At 41.3% G+C, this 20,999-nt stretch overlaps 1 protein-coding gene across 3 annotated transcripts in view; it reads right to left on the minus strand.

Moving 5' to 3' along the window:
- The window catches only part of LOC128834901 (cytochrome b5 reductase 4), a 71,301-nt gene that overhangs the window by 48,148 nt on the left and 2,154 nt on the right, over nt 1-20,999 (minus strand). For 2 of the 3 annotated variants that reach the window (XM_054024080.1, XM_054024078.1), the window contains exons 2-5: nt 20,448-20,601; nt 9,430-9,530; nt 7,423-7,507; nt 2,642-2,683 (exon numbers count right to left, since the gene is read on the minus strand). In XM_054024080.1, coding sequence (XP_053880055.1) covers nt 2,642-2,683; nt 7,423-7,507; nt 9,430-9,530; nt 20,448-20,601 — 382 coding nt within the window. The remainder of the gene's footprint in view (nt 1-2,641; nt 2,684-7,422; nt 7,508-9,429; nt 9,531-20,447; nt 20,602-20,999) is intronic. The other variant, XM_054024079.1, reaches the window with a different exon arrangement.

The raw sequence follows: 20,999 nt of genomic DNA on the forward strand, positions 1-20,999 counted from the left end.
TAAACAACTTTCATTGTAGTGTTTTTCTACTTTTTAAATCACAGTGACCTTGACCAAAGTCTGAGAAACTAATAGTGAGAACAATCACTATTCAGTTTTCTTGGAGAGCAACAATACTGATCTCTGACAGAGAGAATAATATTCAGGCAACAATCTGAAATGAGAACATAGGTTAAAGTGATTTCAATTCTCCTTCCTAAACACTGATGCTAAAAAGAAGCTGAACTGTGTCATTGTGGGCACAGCAAAAAATGAACAGCCTGAAATGTTATGTGGTCCATGACACCAAGTGGAAGGCAGGATTTCTAGTGGAACAGACTAGGCAGAAGGGTAACAATAGAGTTGGGAAGGAATGGTTATTGCTGTGGATGGCTGGTTATTATCAAAACAAGAGCAAGGATTTTATGCCAGCCAAGGCCACTCCCCTGAGCAACCAATGTGATGTTTTCCTAAAATTAGCTTGATGCTTAGCCAGTACTTTCTTACACACTTTCATGATAAGAACAAAGATTATCTTGAACAGAGCATGCTCTGATCTATCATGCTTCCTTTCCAGATAGAACTGCCCATTTTTAAATTTCAAAATCAGTTTCAGATGCATTAAACAACGAACCATGTGAACCAGAGGTGGTTATGCATACCGGACAGGGATAAGTAACTAGGGAATGTATTCATTTTCCCATTTAAACCAAATATCATCTAACAGGTTCTCTAGTTCAACCAGATATTTTGGGCTTGATGCAGAAGTTGCTGGGTGAAATTAAGTTGTGTATGTCATGCAGGAGATCAAACTACTAGATCATAACAGTCTCTTCTGGCCTTACAAACCTATGACTAACCGAGGAGGGAACACCATGTGCGAAATAAATGCAAATCATTATGCATTTGCTCATGAACAGTGTATATATCACAGGTGATACAGCAACTGCCACAGAAGGCTGGGGCTAAAAAATAATATTCCTCCAAAAGAGGAACCACCCCCCACTAAATCTGAGGCTTGCTCCCCAACTGAAGCCCTCATGGAAACACTGATACCATATTATTAAAAACTCTGTATCTCAGAACCTATAAATTGGAGAGGGGAGGGAAATCAGACTCTAGTTATTGAAGTTAGAAGCATTTCCTATTTAGTTTAGAAATTATAGCATTGTGAGGATTATACATACTCCAGCAAACAAGGTAACAATTCTGGTGTGATATTTGTGGGTTCTTTAACTCCATGCATATATAACAAAAATGAATTTGTCTGGATTACAAATGAAGCTACAGCAAGAACAGAACTTTGAAGATGATCTTAAAAAAAAAATTACCATGTTAATCTTGACCTTTCTAATTATGTTTATGGAACACAGTTTTTATCCAAAAGAGTTAAATATCTTACAGTTGAGACTTATTTGTAAAAATGGAATTTTCCTTGACAACTCTGCACTTCACATGCTCTAAATTATCCATTCACTTCTATCAAACCCCACTGCACCACATTTGCTAACACTGACTAGTACTTTACTCCACAAGTATTGTAATGTAATATAATTGTCTTCAATGGGCCTATTCATGGTGTAAGCTACTTTTCCACATGTATCAGGGTACTGCAATATATGTAGTGTATTAGTGAAGTTGAACCCCTTAATGAAGTCATTTGAGATGTCTGGTATGATTTTAACAAGCAACAATTCACAGTTGGCAGAAGGTAGTGCACAGGCAGAAGAGAATTTGGATCACTATAGCTGTACCCAAACCTGACACTCCAATGAACAAAATGGGACAGGAAGGCTGATGAACTGTTAAGCGGGACATTTTTCACATGATCGCTAAAACTGGGGTTACTCCCTTTTTCCACTTCCAACTTAAAAGTCCCACAGCACTTTCTAACAAGAGTTGTTGATAAACCTTATGTTCCAGCCAACGTTGTGTCTCAATAAAACAGGTTCCAAAGGCGGTGAATAAACTAATTACTGCAGAATGCATACTGCCTGTTCCATTTGCCTACAGAGTCATTGCCCTATCAAACTCATCACTCTGAACTATTTTGGAATATTGTAAGGCACTTTATAAGACAATATGCAAATAAGAGATGACAAATGGAAACAGGAGGACAGAGCATCATTAAAGCAGCAAAGCAGGCAAGAGCAGATGAACTCATCTTTGATATCATCTCAATTTAAGACTGTATTTTTATAGCTGTACTCAGAATTTTAGAACCCAAAAGCAAACTTCTCTAGGGTGAAACATCTTTCAGTGCTAAATTCACAAATCCTACCTAAGATTTTGTGAACTGTAATTCTCAGAGATATCCAACAGTCTCTACTGCAGCAACACCATAGATTGAAATGTATAATGCAGAGTTCACCAGCTAGCTGTGGCTTTCAAACTTTCTGCATTGGTGATCCCTTTCACACAGCAAGCCTCTGAGTGTGACCCCCCTTATAAATTAAAAATGGGGGTGTTAATTTAATGGGGGTTAGGAGTTGTCAGCCCCACGGAGCTGACAGCTCACGATTCCCATGTAACCATCTTGTGACCCCCTGAAGGGTCACAACCGCCAATTTGAGAACCCCTGACCTAGATGTTTGCTTCTCCTATTAACTTCTTTGGATATTCCTTAGTTTAAGTTTCAAATTCTTACCATCTGAAAACTTACCATTTAAGAGTTTCTTCTCTTCAGGTAGAGCGCAGCAAGTCTCTGCAAGGACGCAAGAAAGCCAACAATAACCAAAATACTAGACAGCTACTACGGTTAAGACACAGTACTCAATTATGTTTGACTAAAAAAGCTTTGGTCATGGAAAACTAAATAAGAATCAAGAATCAAGTTACAACACAATATTCAAACAGATTAACCAGAATAACATTTCTCAAAGATCAAGAAATAAAACAGCCAAAACGAAATGTTCAGTCCTTTAGCTATTTTATATACTGCAGGCAAAACACTACGTTTAGAAGAAAATTAAGGTTTCACAGTCAATCCCTCAAAAGTTAGAAAATGTCAGAATTATGGTTGCCAATGTACTAATGAGGCAGAGATCCCATGTAAAAAAAAAAAATATGTGATTGTGTATTTAAAGACTTTATCATAATGCATATACACAAGGGGGCTGAATTATGGTTGCACAGGCAATTACAGGGAAGGTCCTGGGTTGGAGCATAGTTAGCGCAGATGGACTCTTCAGAGAATTTCGCTGCCAAACTAACAAGGCTCTACTAAGCATGTGTGGAATCAAATTTTTTTTGAGGCTTTAGGTTGGACAAACATGCAGTTTTTCCACGAAAAAAAGCAAAAGGCACCTCCCTGCCACAAAAGTGGCTCCACTGCCCAATTTCAAGTCCTTGATCCAAAGGATGGCGGCACTAGAGCTTCTCAACAAAATAGTTGTAAGAATTTTTATCATGTGCAAGACAATGTATTTTTTCTCTAATTCTCAGAAACAACTATGTGATTTTTGCTGAAACTTTCAAAAATGTAAGCGTGAAGCAAACACCTAGTGTTGAAAGTTTTAGCCCAAACTGTTAAAGTTTGACAAAGTTATAGATAACTGAAAACACTATCTTATAATGGGAAGTGTCGAGCAAGTTAAGTATAGGCTGATAGTGCTACCTATAATAAAGATACGTATTTGTATTAAACAACCAAATTTACAGTCCTTATTCTAAATCTTTTTAAGGATGAAATATAGGATTCCAACATCACAACCTACAAAACAAGCATTTTACTGTTGAGCACAAGTAGAAAAATGCTTTTCTCACTAAAAACATTACTTGAGCTAACCTTAGACAACTGTTTTCCCTATTCATTTACATTTTCACTATATGACATCTACAGAGACGTATTAAAAATGTAATGGCTTTACAAGGATACAAAACAAAATGGTCCAGGTAGGTTCTGGTCAAATACTTGCTAAATCATGACACAGACAGACCATCTTTCATAAAAAACAGTATATGTAGTCATCTGGGGAAAGTGTGATGTTTACATTTGGAAAACAAATTTGGTCCTAGAATTCCAGTACTGATTCAAGGATAAGAGTGCGGTTACTTATATTGTAATAGTTAAGGAATGTTAGGCACTGTAAAATCATATAGTAAGATAGTCTGTCTTGAAGAGTTCACAATCTAAAGAAAAATAACTGAAAAGGGAGTGGGGAAGGAGATACAACATAAAAAGAGGTCAGCTGATGACTGGCATGTGTATTTGTTAGTCCCATTTTTAATATATTCAATATTTAACGTATTAAAACTATCCACAAAGAGCCTCTCTATGTAGCATCATTAGTTGGTTTTTCAGAAAAATGTAATACAGACTATTGATCATGACTGTAGCTAACCACCTCAGGTAATACAATTGGCTTAATCAGATAATTTGTTAGCTTCTTTGAGAAAATATGTCAGGTAGACTGATCAATTTTAAAACAAGTATACTCAGTTTGTAATTCATGTTTCTGTTTCTAAAACTGTCAATTTGTCTTCTAGGAGCATTCTCCATTATTGCTCTAAAACATTTCAGATGAACTCAAGATTTTCCAAAGTCTTTTATACTTGATATATTTGTTGTATTTTATTATTTCAAATTAGTTCAGCCATTGTCTGAGCATTCACCCTCCACCTTCTGTCACCCATTTCTCACCATCAAAAGGAAACTGATCAAAACAGCACACAATGTCATCTGAAGATCCTATGCCACACTATATTTTCTTCTACAATCACTTCATATACCACATGTATTGCTATGTAGAAACAGGTACTACTTCCTTTTTTTTTTTTTTTTTTTTTTAAGACGGGGGAGAGAGAAGTACTGAAGGAATTTACCAATTCTACAGTATAATTTAATAAATTAGTGCTAATGTAGCAATTTCAAGAGCTAGATAAATACTGCAAACGTGTTCTGCTAATATTAGTTCACATTTTAAAATTAGTTAACTCTCCATCCTGTGTCCTTGCTTTCCAGCAATATTTTAGCAAACATGTTTAATGACAAGTTTATCTGTGGAAACAGCAAATTTTAAAGTTTACACTATTCATGGACAGCAAATTTAATTTCCCTGTCCAAGAGCATTTCTAATAGAAAGCTGATTCTAAGAGATGTTCTGTCAGGAACAAAATCAGACCATGTGACTTAGGTGATCAAGCAGATCAGATTTCAAGTTTGTCATGAATTGCTCACAAACAAGCTACACAGCAAGAATTATTCATGAAAATTCAACAAGTAATTTTACTGAATAACTGCAATTCATTAGCCTGTATTTGTTCATAGGTGTTTAATTTTTATTCCATCTGCGAATACTCCAACACCCCTTCAGAACTGTGTAATACACACAATAGATGTCTATTTTATCACTATCTAGAAAACTGGGCTAAAACCAGGAGAGATTTTAATATCTGCCCTTTGCTGCCAAGGGCTAGCAGTACTTTCATTACTCATCAAACTGTGATCACAACTGAACTCTAAACAGACTAGAAAAATATCACCAACTTCACAATGAAAAGGTTTTTGGCAAGATAATTTTCTAACTATATATTAACTTTCAGACACTTTAAGGCCTAAGATATTCTTGCTAACTTATTAATTGATGAGAACAGCAAAGAAACCTTTTGCTATGGAATTCTGCATTAAATTATTTTTCCCCCCTGAAGGAAATTGCTCCTTCCAAAAAGCTTTTATTTTATATTCACTTTTAAAAGAGAATATTGTCATATTTCAAATGTCAAACATAGCCTTGACTGAAGGGTATTTATCAGAGACCCTAATATTATATGATTATAAACAGCAGCAGATTGTGGAAAGCAGACCTGTTAATGCTACTTACTTGTAGGGATAAACATTCAGCAAATACACCTTGATCCATTTTAAAGTAAAATATTTAACATTTTATTCTTTCAAATAAATAAATATATAAATTATTCATTTTCATACTGCTGGCCCACTGCAAAGTGAAGTCCTATGTTGCAGATATTGCTAAAAAGGACAAGCTTTCAGCATGCCATGGTGGAGTAAGCAAGAAGAAAAGCCAAACACACACAGGAAAGAAATGGCACTGGAGCAAACAAATGAGTGGCCACAGCTGTGTAACACTGCATCCCACCCACTGCAGGGAAGTTTAGATTGTGATCGATTCAATAGATACCACTGAGTTTGGTTTATTTTTAATTATGCCAATGTACTTCTGAAAAGGTTATTAATGTAAGTGGCAGCAAACTCAAATGTCACAGCTCAACTGCATTAGCTTGGAAGTTGATTTTGTTTTGTTTGGTTCAGTTCATTCATAAATTCCAGCATTTAAGTACAAAATTTTACAGTGGAATTAGCTGCATACAACACTGAAACACAGTCTCCTGCTTTCTCCTCTGTAAGTGTAGATATAAAGCACACACTCAATTAAACAATATGGCCCTAGAGATGTAACTTAAGTAAGGTCTAGAAAGGACTAATCACATCCTGATTACAATGCCTGTTAGCATTCCATACTAGAAGATAGAAGTGAGAGATTCATTGCTTAAAGTGTAAATTAAATGCCACTTAAAAACAAAAGTCACAAAAAAAATCAGTTTTACATATTAATTCTGTCACTGTTTCCATACTACTTTTCTCATATTTACTACTCAAAAACAGTACCTGTTGTTCAGCAATATTTTTTTGGGGGTGGGGGGTGGGGGGGGAGGAAGCTATTACTAGCCACTTGATCATTACTAGAAGGCAAAAGGAATATAACAGACTTTGAAACCTCTGGAAATCCACACCAGCACTTTTTTAGACAATTTATTTATCTCATCCAGTGATCCAAAGCAATAATGATCAGTTTTGGATTTCTGTAAGCAAGCATTTGTTAAGCAGAACAAATAGTAATAGTTCCAATTTGTTTTTCCATATAAAGACCAAACAAGCCTCAAAGCTTGAACTAACTCCAAAAAGCACAGCTAGGGAAACACACTACCACCTAAGTAGTTAGCTTATTCAAACTGCTTAATAAAATTAAAAGTATATTTTAGGAAGTGTGAGCCCATAACTGACATCTTGGGCTTTAAACATTATCTAATGGAAATACCACATGAAAATGAGTTGAGGCTTTACAAACTGCTCTAGGTTATGCAAAGGGAGTACCTCAGCAGAGCTGACACAGGATGTGGGGAAATTAAAAGTAGCATCTTGTGATAAAAAGAGAAGATGACCTATCTGAACTGCCTGCTTCCCAGTGACTGACAAACTGGAGCTAAACAGAGGGATACTATGTATATAAGCCTATGTTTATAATATAGCTCCATCAATAGACAGATGGCTTTGGGAAAGTCTGATATGGGTATCTAAATCTTCTCCCTCACTTCAGAGGGCCAACTCTCAAACAACCCGAGGGTTTCAGGTGTCCCAAGACTTTCAAATAATCTAATTTCTAATGTATTTGATTCTAAAATATTCCATTTTATAAAATATACCTGTAGTAGCAGCAACAGGTTTGAGTGCCATTCTTCCAACAAGGCATTCCTTCAACATGGATTCATAATTGACCCAACGATGAACCTGCATGGAGGAAAAAATTAGTTTTCATATATTTAAGAATATTTATAATTCTGACTGCAGGTGAGAGACTATACGTTGAGAAAATGAAGGTCAGTTTTTATTTTGTTGACTCAAACACACTTGTTAAATTTTGAGATGCTACATCAGGGTTGACCAAACTACAGCCCATGGGCCACATCCAGCCCATCAGATGTTTCAATCCAGCACTCGAGCTCCTGCCAGGGAGCGGGGTCTGGGGCTTGTCCCGCTCCACACGTGCCATGACTCTGCACAGCTCCCAGAAGCAGCGGCATGTCCCCTCTCCAGCTCCTATGTGTAGGGGCAGCCAGGGGGCTCCACACACTGCCCCTGCCCCAAGCGCCACCCCCGCAACTCCCATTGGCTGGGAACCTGGCCGCACCTCCGCATAGGAGCTGGAGGGGGGACATGCCGCTGCTTCCCAGAGCTGCTCGAGGTAAGCGTCTCCCTGAGCCTGCACCCCTGATCTCCTCCCACGCCCCAACCCCCTGCCCCAGCCCGGAGCCCCCTCCTGCCCTTCGAACCCCTCAGTCCCAGCCCAGAGCCCCCTCCTGCACCCCAAACCCCTCATCCCACCCCACCCCAGAGCCTGCACCCCAAGCCAGAGCCCTCACCTCCCCACGCACCCCAACCCGGAGCCCCCTCAAACACCTTGAACTCCTCATTCCTGGCCCCACCCCAGAGCCTGCACCCCCAGTTGGAGATCTCACCCCCTCCTGCTCCCCAACCCCAATTTCGCAAGCATTCATGTGCCGCCATATAATTTCCATACTCAGATGGGGCCCCCGGGTCAAAATGTTTGCCCACCCCCGTGCTAAATTAATCAACACAGGCAGGAGCATCAGGGCCACAAAGGTATTAGTACATATCTAAGGACCTTTTATTAATCAGAGTTTGATTTTTTTACATGTTTATTTTGCTTCATTGTCTTTTGTACTGGAAGTCAACTGGTCATCTTTCTTTCCCGGACCCTCGGAAAATAGGAGATACTGTAATTTGTACACTATATTTCATGCTTTGCAAATATTTGGATTCAGCAGTCTTTAAAGTTACTCCTGGATTCTTTGAATAGTTATTTACTGTAAATTTTTATTATGTTTACATGACTCAAGTCAGTTTGCTAGGTATTTTGAAGGACAAATAGGAAATACTGCCCCCGCCCCAGAGAGCTAAAACTAGTTTAGAGGTGATGTGTAAGAGTAACAAAGAACAGGAAAGGGGATGGTGAAGAAGAAGAAGATATACAACAATTAAGATCATGCAGTTTAGGTACATGTATATGATCATGGCTGAATTACATTCTCGTGGGCATCAGAGAAGCAGTTAATCTTAAGGAGTCATATGAATGAAGAAAAGGCAGTGATTTATCAGACCGGAATTGGGACAGTTTCCATGATAAGGAGTAGTACAAAAAAAGGCATGAAACCATTGTCGGACAACTGGACAAACAGTGCATCAAGACCAACACTGTGGGTGGAGAAGAGGAAATGGGGCGTAACATGATAGAAGTCTAGAGGAGATATGTAGGGCTTTGAAATCAAGGACAAGAAGTTAAATGCAGTGAAAAAGGTGGGAACACAGTAGAGGATAATTAGTCAGATATATAAACAAGATCAATAGCAAGTTTCCTGCTATAAAAGGATTTGAGAAACTAAGGATTTTTAATTTTCAGTGGTTCTTCAGAGCTTTAGCCATGAGAACTACTCCAACTCTATAGTCTAAAACACCAAAGTGGAAATGGAAGAATGGTCAGGCTTTACTATATTGGAACCCAAATCCTGAACATGTTTTAATAACTCTTTTCCCCCTCTCCATGCACCGAATGCCCTAAGAAACTCAGAAAATGTGCAATTTTCAGAACACCTTTTAACAAAGTGAGTGTCATTTACTTCCAGTATTCTTACCTGATCAAAGAGATCTGTGCCATCTGTTCCTGCCGCTCGCATTAGCTCATCGTCACCACCAGGGTGATACTCCATATATGGAGTGACGTTATACACAAGTCCTGCATCAAAGAATGGAGGTATAAATCATAGCAAAGAATTCCCTAATTAAAAATGTGTATTTTAACTTATTTGGAAAAAACAAATTTTAATTTTAAAGTATTTCAATGTTCTTCAGTCATGGGAAACAGCAGAGAGATCTTGGCGTAAAGAATATTATGAAATACTACTGCACTATACTTCAATCCTCGAGGAGTATGAACAAGGAGAAACATTTTAAAATTAAGCAGACTGGAAAATTCCATATCGCTACATGTCATACAACAGCTATTTTGTTTAATTAAATGGAGTAATATCAGGCAGCCTAAAATCCCAGTCCTGCGAAGACTTAAGCATGAGTTGTCCAATTGAAATCAATGGGTCTACTCTCATGTTTAAAGTTAGTCAATTGCTCAAGTCTTGGCAGGATTAAGGCCTAAAGTTTAAAATCAAGATACAACAAATGACTGTTTTAGAATATTGATTTAAAAGTGACTAAATCTGTTCTGTGCCAAAAATATGCCTAGCTAAGAAGAATGCCTGGAAGACGCCTTTACACAGAATTTAACTTTTCTAAGCTTTAAAAGAACGAAACAAACTGACCTTCTTCATGCCCTCAGCAACATGACATCCTGCCCATGTAATAACCTCGCAATCTTATTTAACTACAGCCTTATTTAACTACAAAATATTACCCAATTCACCACTCAACCTGTGCAAACAATAAAGCAGGAATGTTGAAGAAAATAAGTTACATGTGACCATGTAATTAAAGCTATTATAATACATGCAGACATAACTTTGCCATACCCAGACTTGTGAGTGCTTCAATTCACAATCTTAATGTTTTTTAATGGAGGTTTTATGTATGGCATTTACTAGGATTTTTTATTAGGAAAAATTACAAAAACAAAAGAAATTCATGTATGTGCAGCTACTTACTTAACAATAAAATGCTCAGTCCTGTATGACATGCACTCAGTGAGGCAAGGGATCCTCCAAAACATTTCCAATACACCTTTTACATTCACACACATGCTCAGAGCCAATGAACTCTTATTCAATAAACACTAGTTTGCATGTACAGAACACTGTTTAAACCCTTGTAACTTTCAAATCTACGTAGAGCTTCAGCAGACCAATAAGCAAACTTTCAACCTAGGGCCTGATTTCTAGAGGTCCTTCCCATCTATTACTCTAGATCACCTCTGAAAATCAGGCCCTAGGGTCCCTAACAAATTTAAAGTTTCCAGTCACTCCCTGCTAAGACATCAAAGCTGTAGATCCTCTCAAGAGACATTGTTCTACTCCTTATCCTCAAAAACGGAACCATTTTTAGCTCAAGTTTATTTCCAAGATTTACACCTGAAAGATATGTCTACAGTGGCAAGTTTCTATGCCACAAGTTATACCACTTTTATTAAGACACTGGAATTAAAACACTGTTGCGTGTTCACATTGCTCCCTGTGACGCTGGAGCGCATCCACATTAGCAGCTCTTGCAACAGCAAAGACAGCAGTGCATTGTGGTAGCTATCCCACTGCGCAACTGGCCGCACAGTGGTTTGGGAAGGGTTTGCAATGCCTTATGGGGAAGGCACAGCATCACATGACGCAGGTTTCCCACTCCCATTCTTCCATGGGCATCCTACTACATTGCCAGCTGCTTTACAACTGAAGTGGGGGGAAGAGTGTGTGTGTGACAGGGAGTGTGTCTGTGTGTGTATGGAGAGGGGGAGAGAGACAGTGTGTTTTGTGGGACAGAGAGTGTGTCTGCAGGCTGTCTTGTAAGTTCAGACAGCGGCAAGAAGCAATCAGTCCTGAGGCAGGGGGTGGGGGAAACCCCGACATCAGCCCCTGCCTCCCTCCCTGGGCTGTCTGCACAGCAATCTCTCTCTCTCTCACATTCACTCACACACGAGCGCTGGAGCCTCTGCGCAAATAGCCTTACGACTCTCGTCCAAGTGGTTTTTTTGCAGGGCCGCAACTGAGGAGTTTCTGTGCACAAAGTGGCTTGGCAGTGTGTACACGTCTGCAGTTTGAGCGCAAAAAACTGCTTTACTGCGCAGAAACCTGCCAGTGTAGACAAGCCCACAGAATGAGTATACTCACTTTACGAAGATGCTAAGGTTTAATTAATTGAATATGTGTAAAATGGCTTGCAATCCTTGGATGGAAGGCTATATATAAAAGCAAAATAGTATAAAGTATTAAATACACATGCCCATATTACTGGTTCCTAACTTAAATTACATTTCTTCTGCTGTGTGCAAATCAGTATATGTTAAGGGGGAGGGGGGGAGGAAGCTCCCTCTCTCAAGTACCAACCATATTACTATTCACAGTGTTTAGTATTTTATACTTTGCTTTGACTATAAATTTCAGTGACAATATATCAAGAGATCTGCATATAATGGATGCTTCTTGCATAAAATAGATATAGAAAAACAGAATGCTGCCTATGGATAGTTTGATAAAATTATAAATTCAATAAGCTTAAGAAAACTGATATAAGTGAAATGGGTGAACAATGAAAATGCAGAACATACACCTTGATATTTTCAAGTTTATAAAAGATGATTTTTCTGCTGGATTTGCTAACTACACCATCTTGTGTGCAGTAGTGAATACTGCATACGAGGAGGACATTTAGTCAGTGAAAACACAGATTATTAGGACATTATTATTATGAGCTAGATGCTGCTGTTATATTCAGTTTGACAGACTCCCAAAGCCACCACTCAGCCCCCAGTTTGACTCCCCCCATTCAATCTCATATTTGTCTTAACAGATTCTGCACATGCATGTCCAACTTCCATCTCAATCAATATCAAACACTAAAATCTGCCTTTCCTCCCAATCCATCTGAATTGACAATTCCACTACTGTCATAACACAGATTCTCAACTTCCCTCCTCCACTGATACCTCTCCCTGCCTTCCCCCGCCCCTTCTCCCCCCCCCCCCCCACTCCTTCCCCAAATCTATTTAGCATTCTTCCTCTTCGGTATCAAGTCAATGTGCTTCAAAGCCCTTCACATTTTTGCCACAGCCTACATAGTCATTCTTTTCCTCTCCCACTCCCTATGGTCTTTCCAGGCCTCCATTTCTCTGTGTCCTTCTATCACTCTGTTCTTCATTCTATTTCCTGCCATCACTTGTGCTTGGAATGGTCTCTTCTCATGCACGTGAGCCTGACCCAAGGCCTACAGAAGACAAAAGAAAGACTCCCATTCACTTCAATGGGCTTTGATTAGGCCCCATATGACCATATATGGAAAAACCCAAAACAGTGTATGAGACATACAGTACTAGTACTAAGTTCTTACAAATCATGTACTTAGAGATGTGGTTACAACTTCAGGGACCTTCATAACTTTAAATATTTTATGGTCCTTGAGTACAATATGCTACACAGGTGAAATGTGCCAAGCAAATTCAATAGAACCTCAAAGATCCAAACACCAGAGTTACGGACTTATCAGTCAACCAGACACCATGTGTAGGGCTCCGTGTCTGTCATGGAGGTCGCAGATTTTGTGACTTTCTACAACCTCCGTGACTTCTGCAGCGGCTGCTGTGGCTGACCCCAGGGCTGCCTGAGCTGCTCAGGTGGCCCCAGGGACAGCCACACCGGCCATTGCTGGAGCGGCCCCAGGGCCGGCCGCATCGACCACTGTTCAGGATGCTCTGGGCAGCTAGCCCCAGGGACCGACAGAGCAGCGGCCGGCCCCGGGAACCACTGAGCAGCAGTCCCGGGGGCCGTGGGAGCATCGGTAGGTGAGCAGCCCCAGGAGCAGCCAGAGCAGCCGCTGCTCGGTGGCCCCTGTCCTCCCCCTCCCCCCAAAAGCAGCAGCCCCCCCGTATCCTCCCCCGAGCAGCGGCCCCCTGATCCTCCATAGCAGTGCCCCCCCCCCACCCAGTTAAGATTTAGTCAGGGGTATACTGTATAGTAAAAGTCATGGACAGGTCACGGGCCGTGAATTTTTGTTTATTGCCCGTGACCTGTCGATGACTTTTACTAAAAATACCCATGACTAAATCACTGCCTTAACCATGTGGACCTGAAAATAATCAATCAGGCAGCAGTGGAGACAAAACAAAACCAAAACACCAACCCAGCAAATACTGTACTGCCTCGGGGGCTCAGAGCTTCAGCCACCGGGGGCAGGGGGGCCTCGGGGCTTCTGACCCTTGGGAGCATCGTGGGGAGCACTGGGGCTTAGGGCTTCAGCCCTGAGGCTCCATTCCTGGCTTCAGCCCCACAGGGGGCGCTGGGGCTACGGGGGGGCACTGGTTTAAATCCCAGCGCTCCCCCATAGCTAAAGCCCTGAGCCCTTAGAAAATCATGTAAGTCAAAAAAAATTTAAAGACAATAATATTAAAAGTTATTACTAAAGCTCCTCCATCTGTTAGTATTTTTTGAACTCTGACAGGGTAAAGATTGTCTGCATGTCAGCATTTTGACTTTCATACTTTTGCCAACTTTTTTATATTGATCTTGCTGTTTCATATTGGTTTTAGTTTGATCCCATGTAAGAAACTGCATTCTGTCATTTTAATATACAAATATATGACAGGACTAAAATATGCTCAGCTCTGTGTGAGTGCTTTAGAGGGAAGCAAGGGTGGAGAAAAAGATTTCCATACGAAACACCCACCAAGTGGGGTATTCCAAAATATAGTGACAAACACTCCAACATTCAAGAGACCAGCTAGCATAGACTGACCTTGGAAGGGACATGGTCTCACCTCACCAGGATGACGGAGTTGAAAGAAAACACAAACTAAATCTCACTAATATGTTTGTGATGTTGCACCCTATAATGCTTTATGGAAATATGCTTATGAATGTATATATAACATAACTGGAATATGTTTTATACTACATATGCCATGTAATATATCTCTGTAAAGGTTATGATCTACTGAATATATTCATCCTATTTGTATGCATGTATCATTTTTGTATTCAAAGTTATGGATATTGTCTGTATACTTGTTTGATTTTTAAGTAGCCTTAGTAAGGCATTTGGTCAGCTTCTTAAGAAGGGAATTTGCAAGTTAAGTGCCCAATCAAGAAACACTTAACGGACAATGGAACCCTGGAAGACTCCAATCCACATAAGAAGTCTGCTTGGGATGTTCAAGGTAGCATGTGAACAATGGCTGCCACCTGTAAAATTCTGAGTCATGCATGGACATGTGACTTGCCCATGTGACTCCAGACTTGCAGCTGGATTCTTCACAGGAGGGGGGGGGGGGGGGTCTCCACCCACAAGAGAAAGTCTATTTAAGCCCCAGGGAGACCCCTCCATACGGGGGGAGGGGAAAACAGCTGTGCATATCTCTTTATCAGTGTTATAGAGGGTGAACAATTTATGAGTTTATCCTGTATAAACTTTATACAGGGTAAAATGGATTTAATTGGGGTTGGACCTCATCGGGAGCTGGGTACCTGAGTGTTGGAGACAGGAACACTTCTTAAGCTGTTTTCAGTTAAGCCTGCAGTTTTTGGGGGACGTGGTTCAGATCTGGGTCTGTGTTTGTAGCAGGCTAGCATGTCTGGCTCCAACCAGGTAGGGTACCGAAGTCTCAAGCTGCCAGGGAAAACAGGCTCAGAGGTAGTCCCAGCACATCAGTTGGCAGTTTTCAAGGGGTTTCTGTGATCCAACCCGCCACAGTGGCATAGTCGAGCAGGGTCTGTGCACAGCTGATTGCTTTGAGATACTGATAGTGATTTTAAGTGAATTTTGTGCATGGTGGCTGGAGAACAAAGTGGTTACTGGTTTGTTATTTTCTGTTTGCTTATTTCAGGTAAGGGAAATAGGGACAGAAAAGTAAGCAAAATAAGTAAGAGTGAAGATCAGAAGAAGCTAGAACTGCACAAGTTGCAAATTGCCCAGAAAGGCTGAATGCTGGGCAAGCCTCTGTTAACTAGAAGCCCCTGAGCTGAGTGCATTTCAGTTTCAGTGAACAGCAGAGGGGTGTGGCCCAGCACAAGAGAGCTGGAAAATGACTACCAGCGAGGCAGCTACTAAACTAGAGCTGGCCAAACGGGAAGCAGAAGAGAAGGCAAAGGAGCATGAGTTCCAATTTTCAGAGTAACAGCCGTGTTAGTCTGTATCCGCAAAAAGAAGAACAGGAGTACTTGTGGCACCTTAGAGACTAACAAATTTATTAGAGCATAAGCTTTCGTGGACTACAGCCCACTTCTTCGGATGCATCCGAAGAAGTGGGCTGTAGTCCACGAAAGCTTATGCTCTAATAAATTTGTTAGTCTCTAAGGTGCCACAAGTACTCCTGTTCTTCTTTTTGAGTTCCAATTGAAGCTCAAAAAAGCAGAGGAAACTGCGCACAGAAGGGCTATGGAAGCAGAGGCAGCCAGGGACAAAAGAGCCCTGGAGTTAAAAGACAGAGAAATATAGGCCCAGATTGAGGCCCAGAAGCATGAACTGGCTGTTATGGAGTGGAAGAGACAAAACCCTCCAGCAGCTGGCTCTACTTCCCCAAAAACGGGAGTGACTATGTCCACAGTCTGATGAATCCAGCGATATTGCTGATTATTTCATCACCTTTGAGAGACTGTGCACCCTCCATGCTATCCCTGAAGATCAAAAGATGACCACCTGGATAGCAAAATTGACTGGAAGAGCTCTGGACATATTCAATAAGATGCCTATTAATGATGCTTCAAAAACTATGGTAAATTTAAGGAACTGATTTTGAAACAGTTTCAGATTACACCTGAAACCTAAATTCAGGAGTCTTAAAAGGGGATCTGGATTGAGTAATGTGGCTTATGTAAATGAAATGAGAGACTTGTTAGATAAGTGGGTGAGGCGAAAAGTCATTACAAGCTTTGAAAGAATGTGAGATTTGGTTACTCAGGAACAATTCCTGAATATGTGCAGTGATGACGTAAAACAGCATTTGTGGGACAAAAAGGTGAATGCAGCGGGAGAATTAGCTGAGTTTGCAGACTCTTTCGAGCGGTCACAAGCTGCAATTAAACATAAACCACTGTCAGAGGGGTTCAGGGTTGGTGGAAAGCACAATTACTGTTTTACCCCTGGGAAAAAGGAGGCTGGGCGTTCACCTCCCCATTCCCGTTACTCGTCACAAATCTCCTGTACAAGCAGAGGAGCCCAAGAGGTGCTATCATTGTAAGTCCACTGAGCACCTGAGGAATAAGTGTCCCTTGCTGAGTGGGAGCAGGCAGCAGGTAACACATGAAGCTGCTGCTTCTCAGAGTCAGGCTGCTGCCTCTTTCCCCACAGGATTTGTATAGGTTGCTTCTACACAACCGAGCAGTGAGCATATGCATGCTGTTAAACTTAATGGGAAAATGCTTGTTGGTTTAAGGGACACGGGTGCAGAGATTTCTGTGGTCAGGAGGGACCTGATCCAAGAGAAGGATTTGTTGCCAGGGGAAATGGCAGAACTGGTGGGAGGTTACAAAATCCTTGCACCTTTAGGTAAGGTGCACATGGAAACCGGTTATTTGCAGGCTGAGCTGACGGTTGCAACAGTGGCACACAATTTTGCACTGTTTCTACTGGGGAATGATTTCTCTGATGTGGCAGAATCTGTCCCAGGGTTGGTTTGCAGTGAGAAGGAATCTTGTGCTAAAATCCCAGGGGGGGGAGGGAAGGGAAGGAGATGAGGCCACATGGACTGCTGGGGGAATAGGAAGGTGTCTCTTAAATTCTTCTGTAGCAATGAAGGATGCAGCTTTGGGGGCAGGAATGGCTGTAACCAGTTCCTGTAGCCCCGGGGCTCAAGGCAAGTCCCTACAGGAGGGGCTGGACAAAGCCAGCTCCTGTCTCATAATCATCTGCCTGGGGGAGGGGAGAATTCCACCTTGTAACCAGGAGGGTATCCCAGCTGCTGACTGCCAGGAAGTTGCAGATCAGCAGGGGACAGGGCCTGCCATGGGGTGCATAGGGACATGTATCCCGAAGGTGGAAGTTGGGGTCCTGGTAATCACTGTGGTGGGAACAGACCTCAAGGACTCTGTAGCAGGAAGCCCAACCTGAGGGAAAGGGGGGGATTTTGCTGGCCAGTGAAGGGTCTGTCATAGCTGGTAGCTGTGAGCCCACAGCTGGACCAGGGTCACCTTCCCTTTTGGATTTATACTGACCCAGGGGGGAGCCCAGAAAGGGAAGTCCAGACAGAAGGTGAGGGGAGACAGGAGAGTCTGCCTACCTTTTGTAGGGAGGCTCTTTCCCAGGAGGAGGGTGAAAAATCTGCATTTAAAATGTCAGACCCCTCTCTTGTGGATCAGGTTTTAAGGGAAGACTGGGGGTCAGATCTCCTGGAGGGGGAGTCCATCCAGCTGACCTGTTGGGGGCAAAGAGTGGGGTCTCCGATGGGATCTTACCGATCCAAAGCACTCCATTAAAGAACATTATTCCTGCCACTCTTGTAAAAAATAACACTGTCTCTTCAAGGCTAGGGGAAGAAGCACTCCGCTCTTGGGAAGCTCCACAAGGGGGTGAGGTCCAACCCAAAGAAATTCCAGAGGGAGGGGTCGAGGGCAGGCATGGTTGCAGTACACCCTTTCCTTGGCAAAGCCTCAAACACATGCCTAAATCAAAAGCCTTCTCCAAAGAGGCAGAAGAATCTGCATCAGGGCACCGATCATGGTACACAAAGGAATTGGAAAATGTAATAAACACTAAACAAGCTAAATTGTGTGAACAAAGCCTGTCCGCCGTAAATTTGCTGTTAATCTTGTGTCTTTTACTACTTCATCTATGTGTCAAAACAAAGGAGTTAATACTAGTGGTAAACGCTTTAAAGATGTGGGACATACCTGATTTATGGAAAAAACTGTTGTACATGCTAGGGATGGTGACAACTTTTCAGCTTATACCTGTAAACGGGCTGGAAGCTTAGCACAGCAGCAAGAGTATAACAGGCCCACGCTGCTGTGTGGAAGGGGAAAGTGAAGCACACCGCCTCACAGCATTGGTGGCTAAATGGCAAGACACCTACACTTTAACAGATATTGCTGTTTGCATTCTGTTAGCAATACTACACCCCAACCTGTTTTCAGGCACTCAGGCACCAGGAACCCCAAACCTTGCTAGAACACCTATGAATGACATCATACGGTTTAAAGGTACTGAAAGGGAGTGTGACCAGAGACAAACAGGAATTTTAATTATACTGCCTCCGCCATGGGCAGTGTCCAAGTCTCCGGCAGTAAGTTCAGGAGGAGGGTGTGACGTTGCACCCCATAATGCTTTATGGAAATATGCTTATGAATGTATATATGACATAACTGGAACATGTTTTATGCTACATATGCCATGTAACATATCTCTATAAAGGTTATGATCTATTGAATATTTTAATCCTATTTGTATGCATGTATCATTTTTGTATTCGAAGTTATGAATATTGGCTGTGTACCTGTTTGATTTTAAGTAGCCTTTGTAAGGCATTTGATCAGCTTCTTAAAGGAATTTGCAAGTGCCAATTAAGAAACACTTAACGGACAATGGAACCCTGGAAGACTCCAATCCACATAAGAAGTCTACTTGGGACGTTCAAGGTAGCATGTGAACAATGGCTGCCACCTGTAAAGTTCTGAGTCATGCATGGATATGTGACTTGCCCATGTGACTCCAAAACTCCAGCTTGTAGCTGGATTCTTCATAGGAGAGAGGAGGGGGTCTCCACCCACAAGAGAGAGTCTATTTAAGCCCCTGGGAGACCCCTCCATTTGGTCTTCAGCTGGCTCAAGAGAGAGCCTCCCCACCCCCAAAGGATACCTGAAAGAAACTGGAACAAAGAACAGTAACTGCAGGGGTGAGAGTGATTGCTGGACTCAGAGTAGAAGGAGGCTAGTCTGTAAAAGAAGTTTATTGGGACATCTGTGAGGGTGAGATTTCATCTGTAATAATTTTCTTACTGTATTAGGATTAGATTTGCATGTTTTATTTTATTTTGCTTGGTAATTCACTTTGTTCTGCCTGTTATTACTTGGAACAACTTAAATTCTACTTTTTATATTTAATAAAATCATTTTTACTTATTAATTAACCCAGAGTATGTATTAATACCGGGAGTGGGGGCAAACAGCTGTGCATATCTCTTTATCAGTGTTATAGAGGGCGAACAATTTGAGTTTATCCTGTATAAGCTTTATACAGGGTAAAATGGATTTATTTGGGGTTTGAACCCCATTGGGAGCTGGGTACCTGAGTGTCGGAGACAGGAACATTTCTTAAGCTGTTTTCAGTTAAGCCTGTAGTTTTGGGGGGACGTGGTTCAGACCTGGGTCTGTGTCTGTACAGGCTAGCATGTCTAGCTCAAAGGTTCTGAAGTCTCAAGGTGCCAGGGAAAACAGGCTCAGAGGTAGTCTCGACACACCAGGTAGCAGTCCCAAAGGGGGTTTCTGTGATCCATTTCATCACAATGTTATAGCAAGGGAATATCTGACCACACCCTGTCAAGAGCCAGGGAGGCTTTATAGTTTCATAAGCACAAAGCATTCTGATACTACTGTTCAAGCTGCACACCTCCTCCAAGAAGCTCAGCTACACAACCTGCATTAGCTCTGTAAGAAGCAACTTCCAGGGTTCACAATTTGCAAGTCACAGTTGACAACATGAGAATTTACCATGACTGCAGTTCTAGTTTTGGAGGCCCCTTTTTAATGTCTTCTGTTGAGGAAAAATCTAGAATGGATTTGGAGGTTAGTGGGCAGAAGAAGGATAAGGTAAATGGGTATCCCTGTAATTTGTGCACTAAAAATCAGATTTCACTCCTGGCTTAAACAATTTAACTTTTAACTTAAACAGAGCTATATCCACTTATGCCCAAAGTGGATTTGGCCTAAGTTGTAAAACATGCCCAAACTACCAACTTATGAATGAGAAGAAATGACACACACACTGTCTATATGTATTTTGTGTGTGAATAACCCACCTCTTATACATATCCAGCAATCATCTTTTTTACTGTGTTTAGCAAGCTCTTCTTCAGTCACTTCAATTAATCGTCCTTTCAATCCAGTTAAGTCTTTTCCACTCTTAGTTAGTCGAATCCAGTCCATAAGACTTCTGCCTGGTTTTAAAGGGACCTAAAAAGTAAAATATATGCTAACATTGTAAAATGCTAAAGGAAAAGTGTGAGACAAAGTGGGTGAGGTAATACCTTTTATTGGAAAAGTGCACATTCAAAAGACTACTTTGTTTTGTTTTACAAAGAGAGTATGGATAGAGTGATGACACTCTTGTTTGTTTTCTCTACTGCTATTGGGAACCCCCTGGACCAAAGCAAAACTACTTAGGACAGCTACCTACGCACTTGAGGCAAGTGACATTCTCCACTCTCTCCTTGCCCACATTAGCACCCACTGGGAGGATATTTGTCCACAAAAACTGGACTGCAGACACCAAATCTTCACTGCAGTAGTGAACGGTCACACCAGTTTCATTCTGCTGCTGGCTGGGAAGTCTATGAATAGCAAAAGAAATA

The sequence above is a fragment of the Malaclemys terrapin genome, chromosome 3, assembly GCF_027887155.1.
Source record: "Malaclemys terrapin pileata isolate rMalTer1 chromosome 3, rMalTer1.hap1, whole genome shotgun sequence".
Classification (NCBI taxonomy): Eukaryota; Metazoa; Chordata; order Testudines; family Emydidae; genus Malaclemys; species Malaclemys terrapin.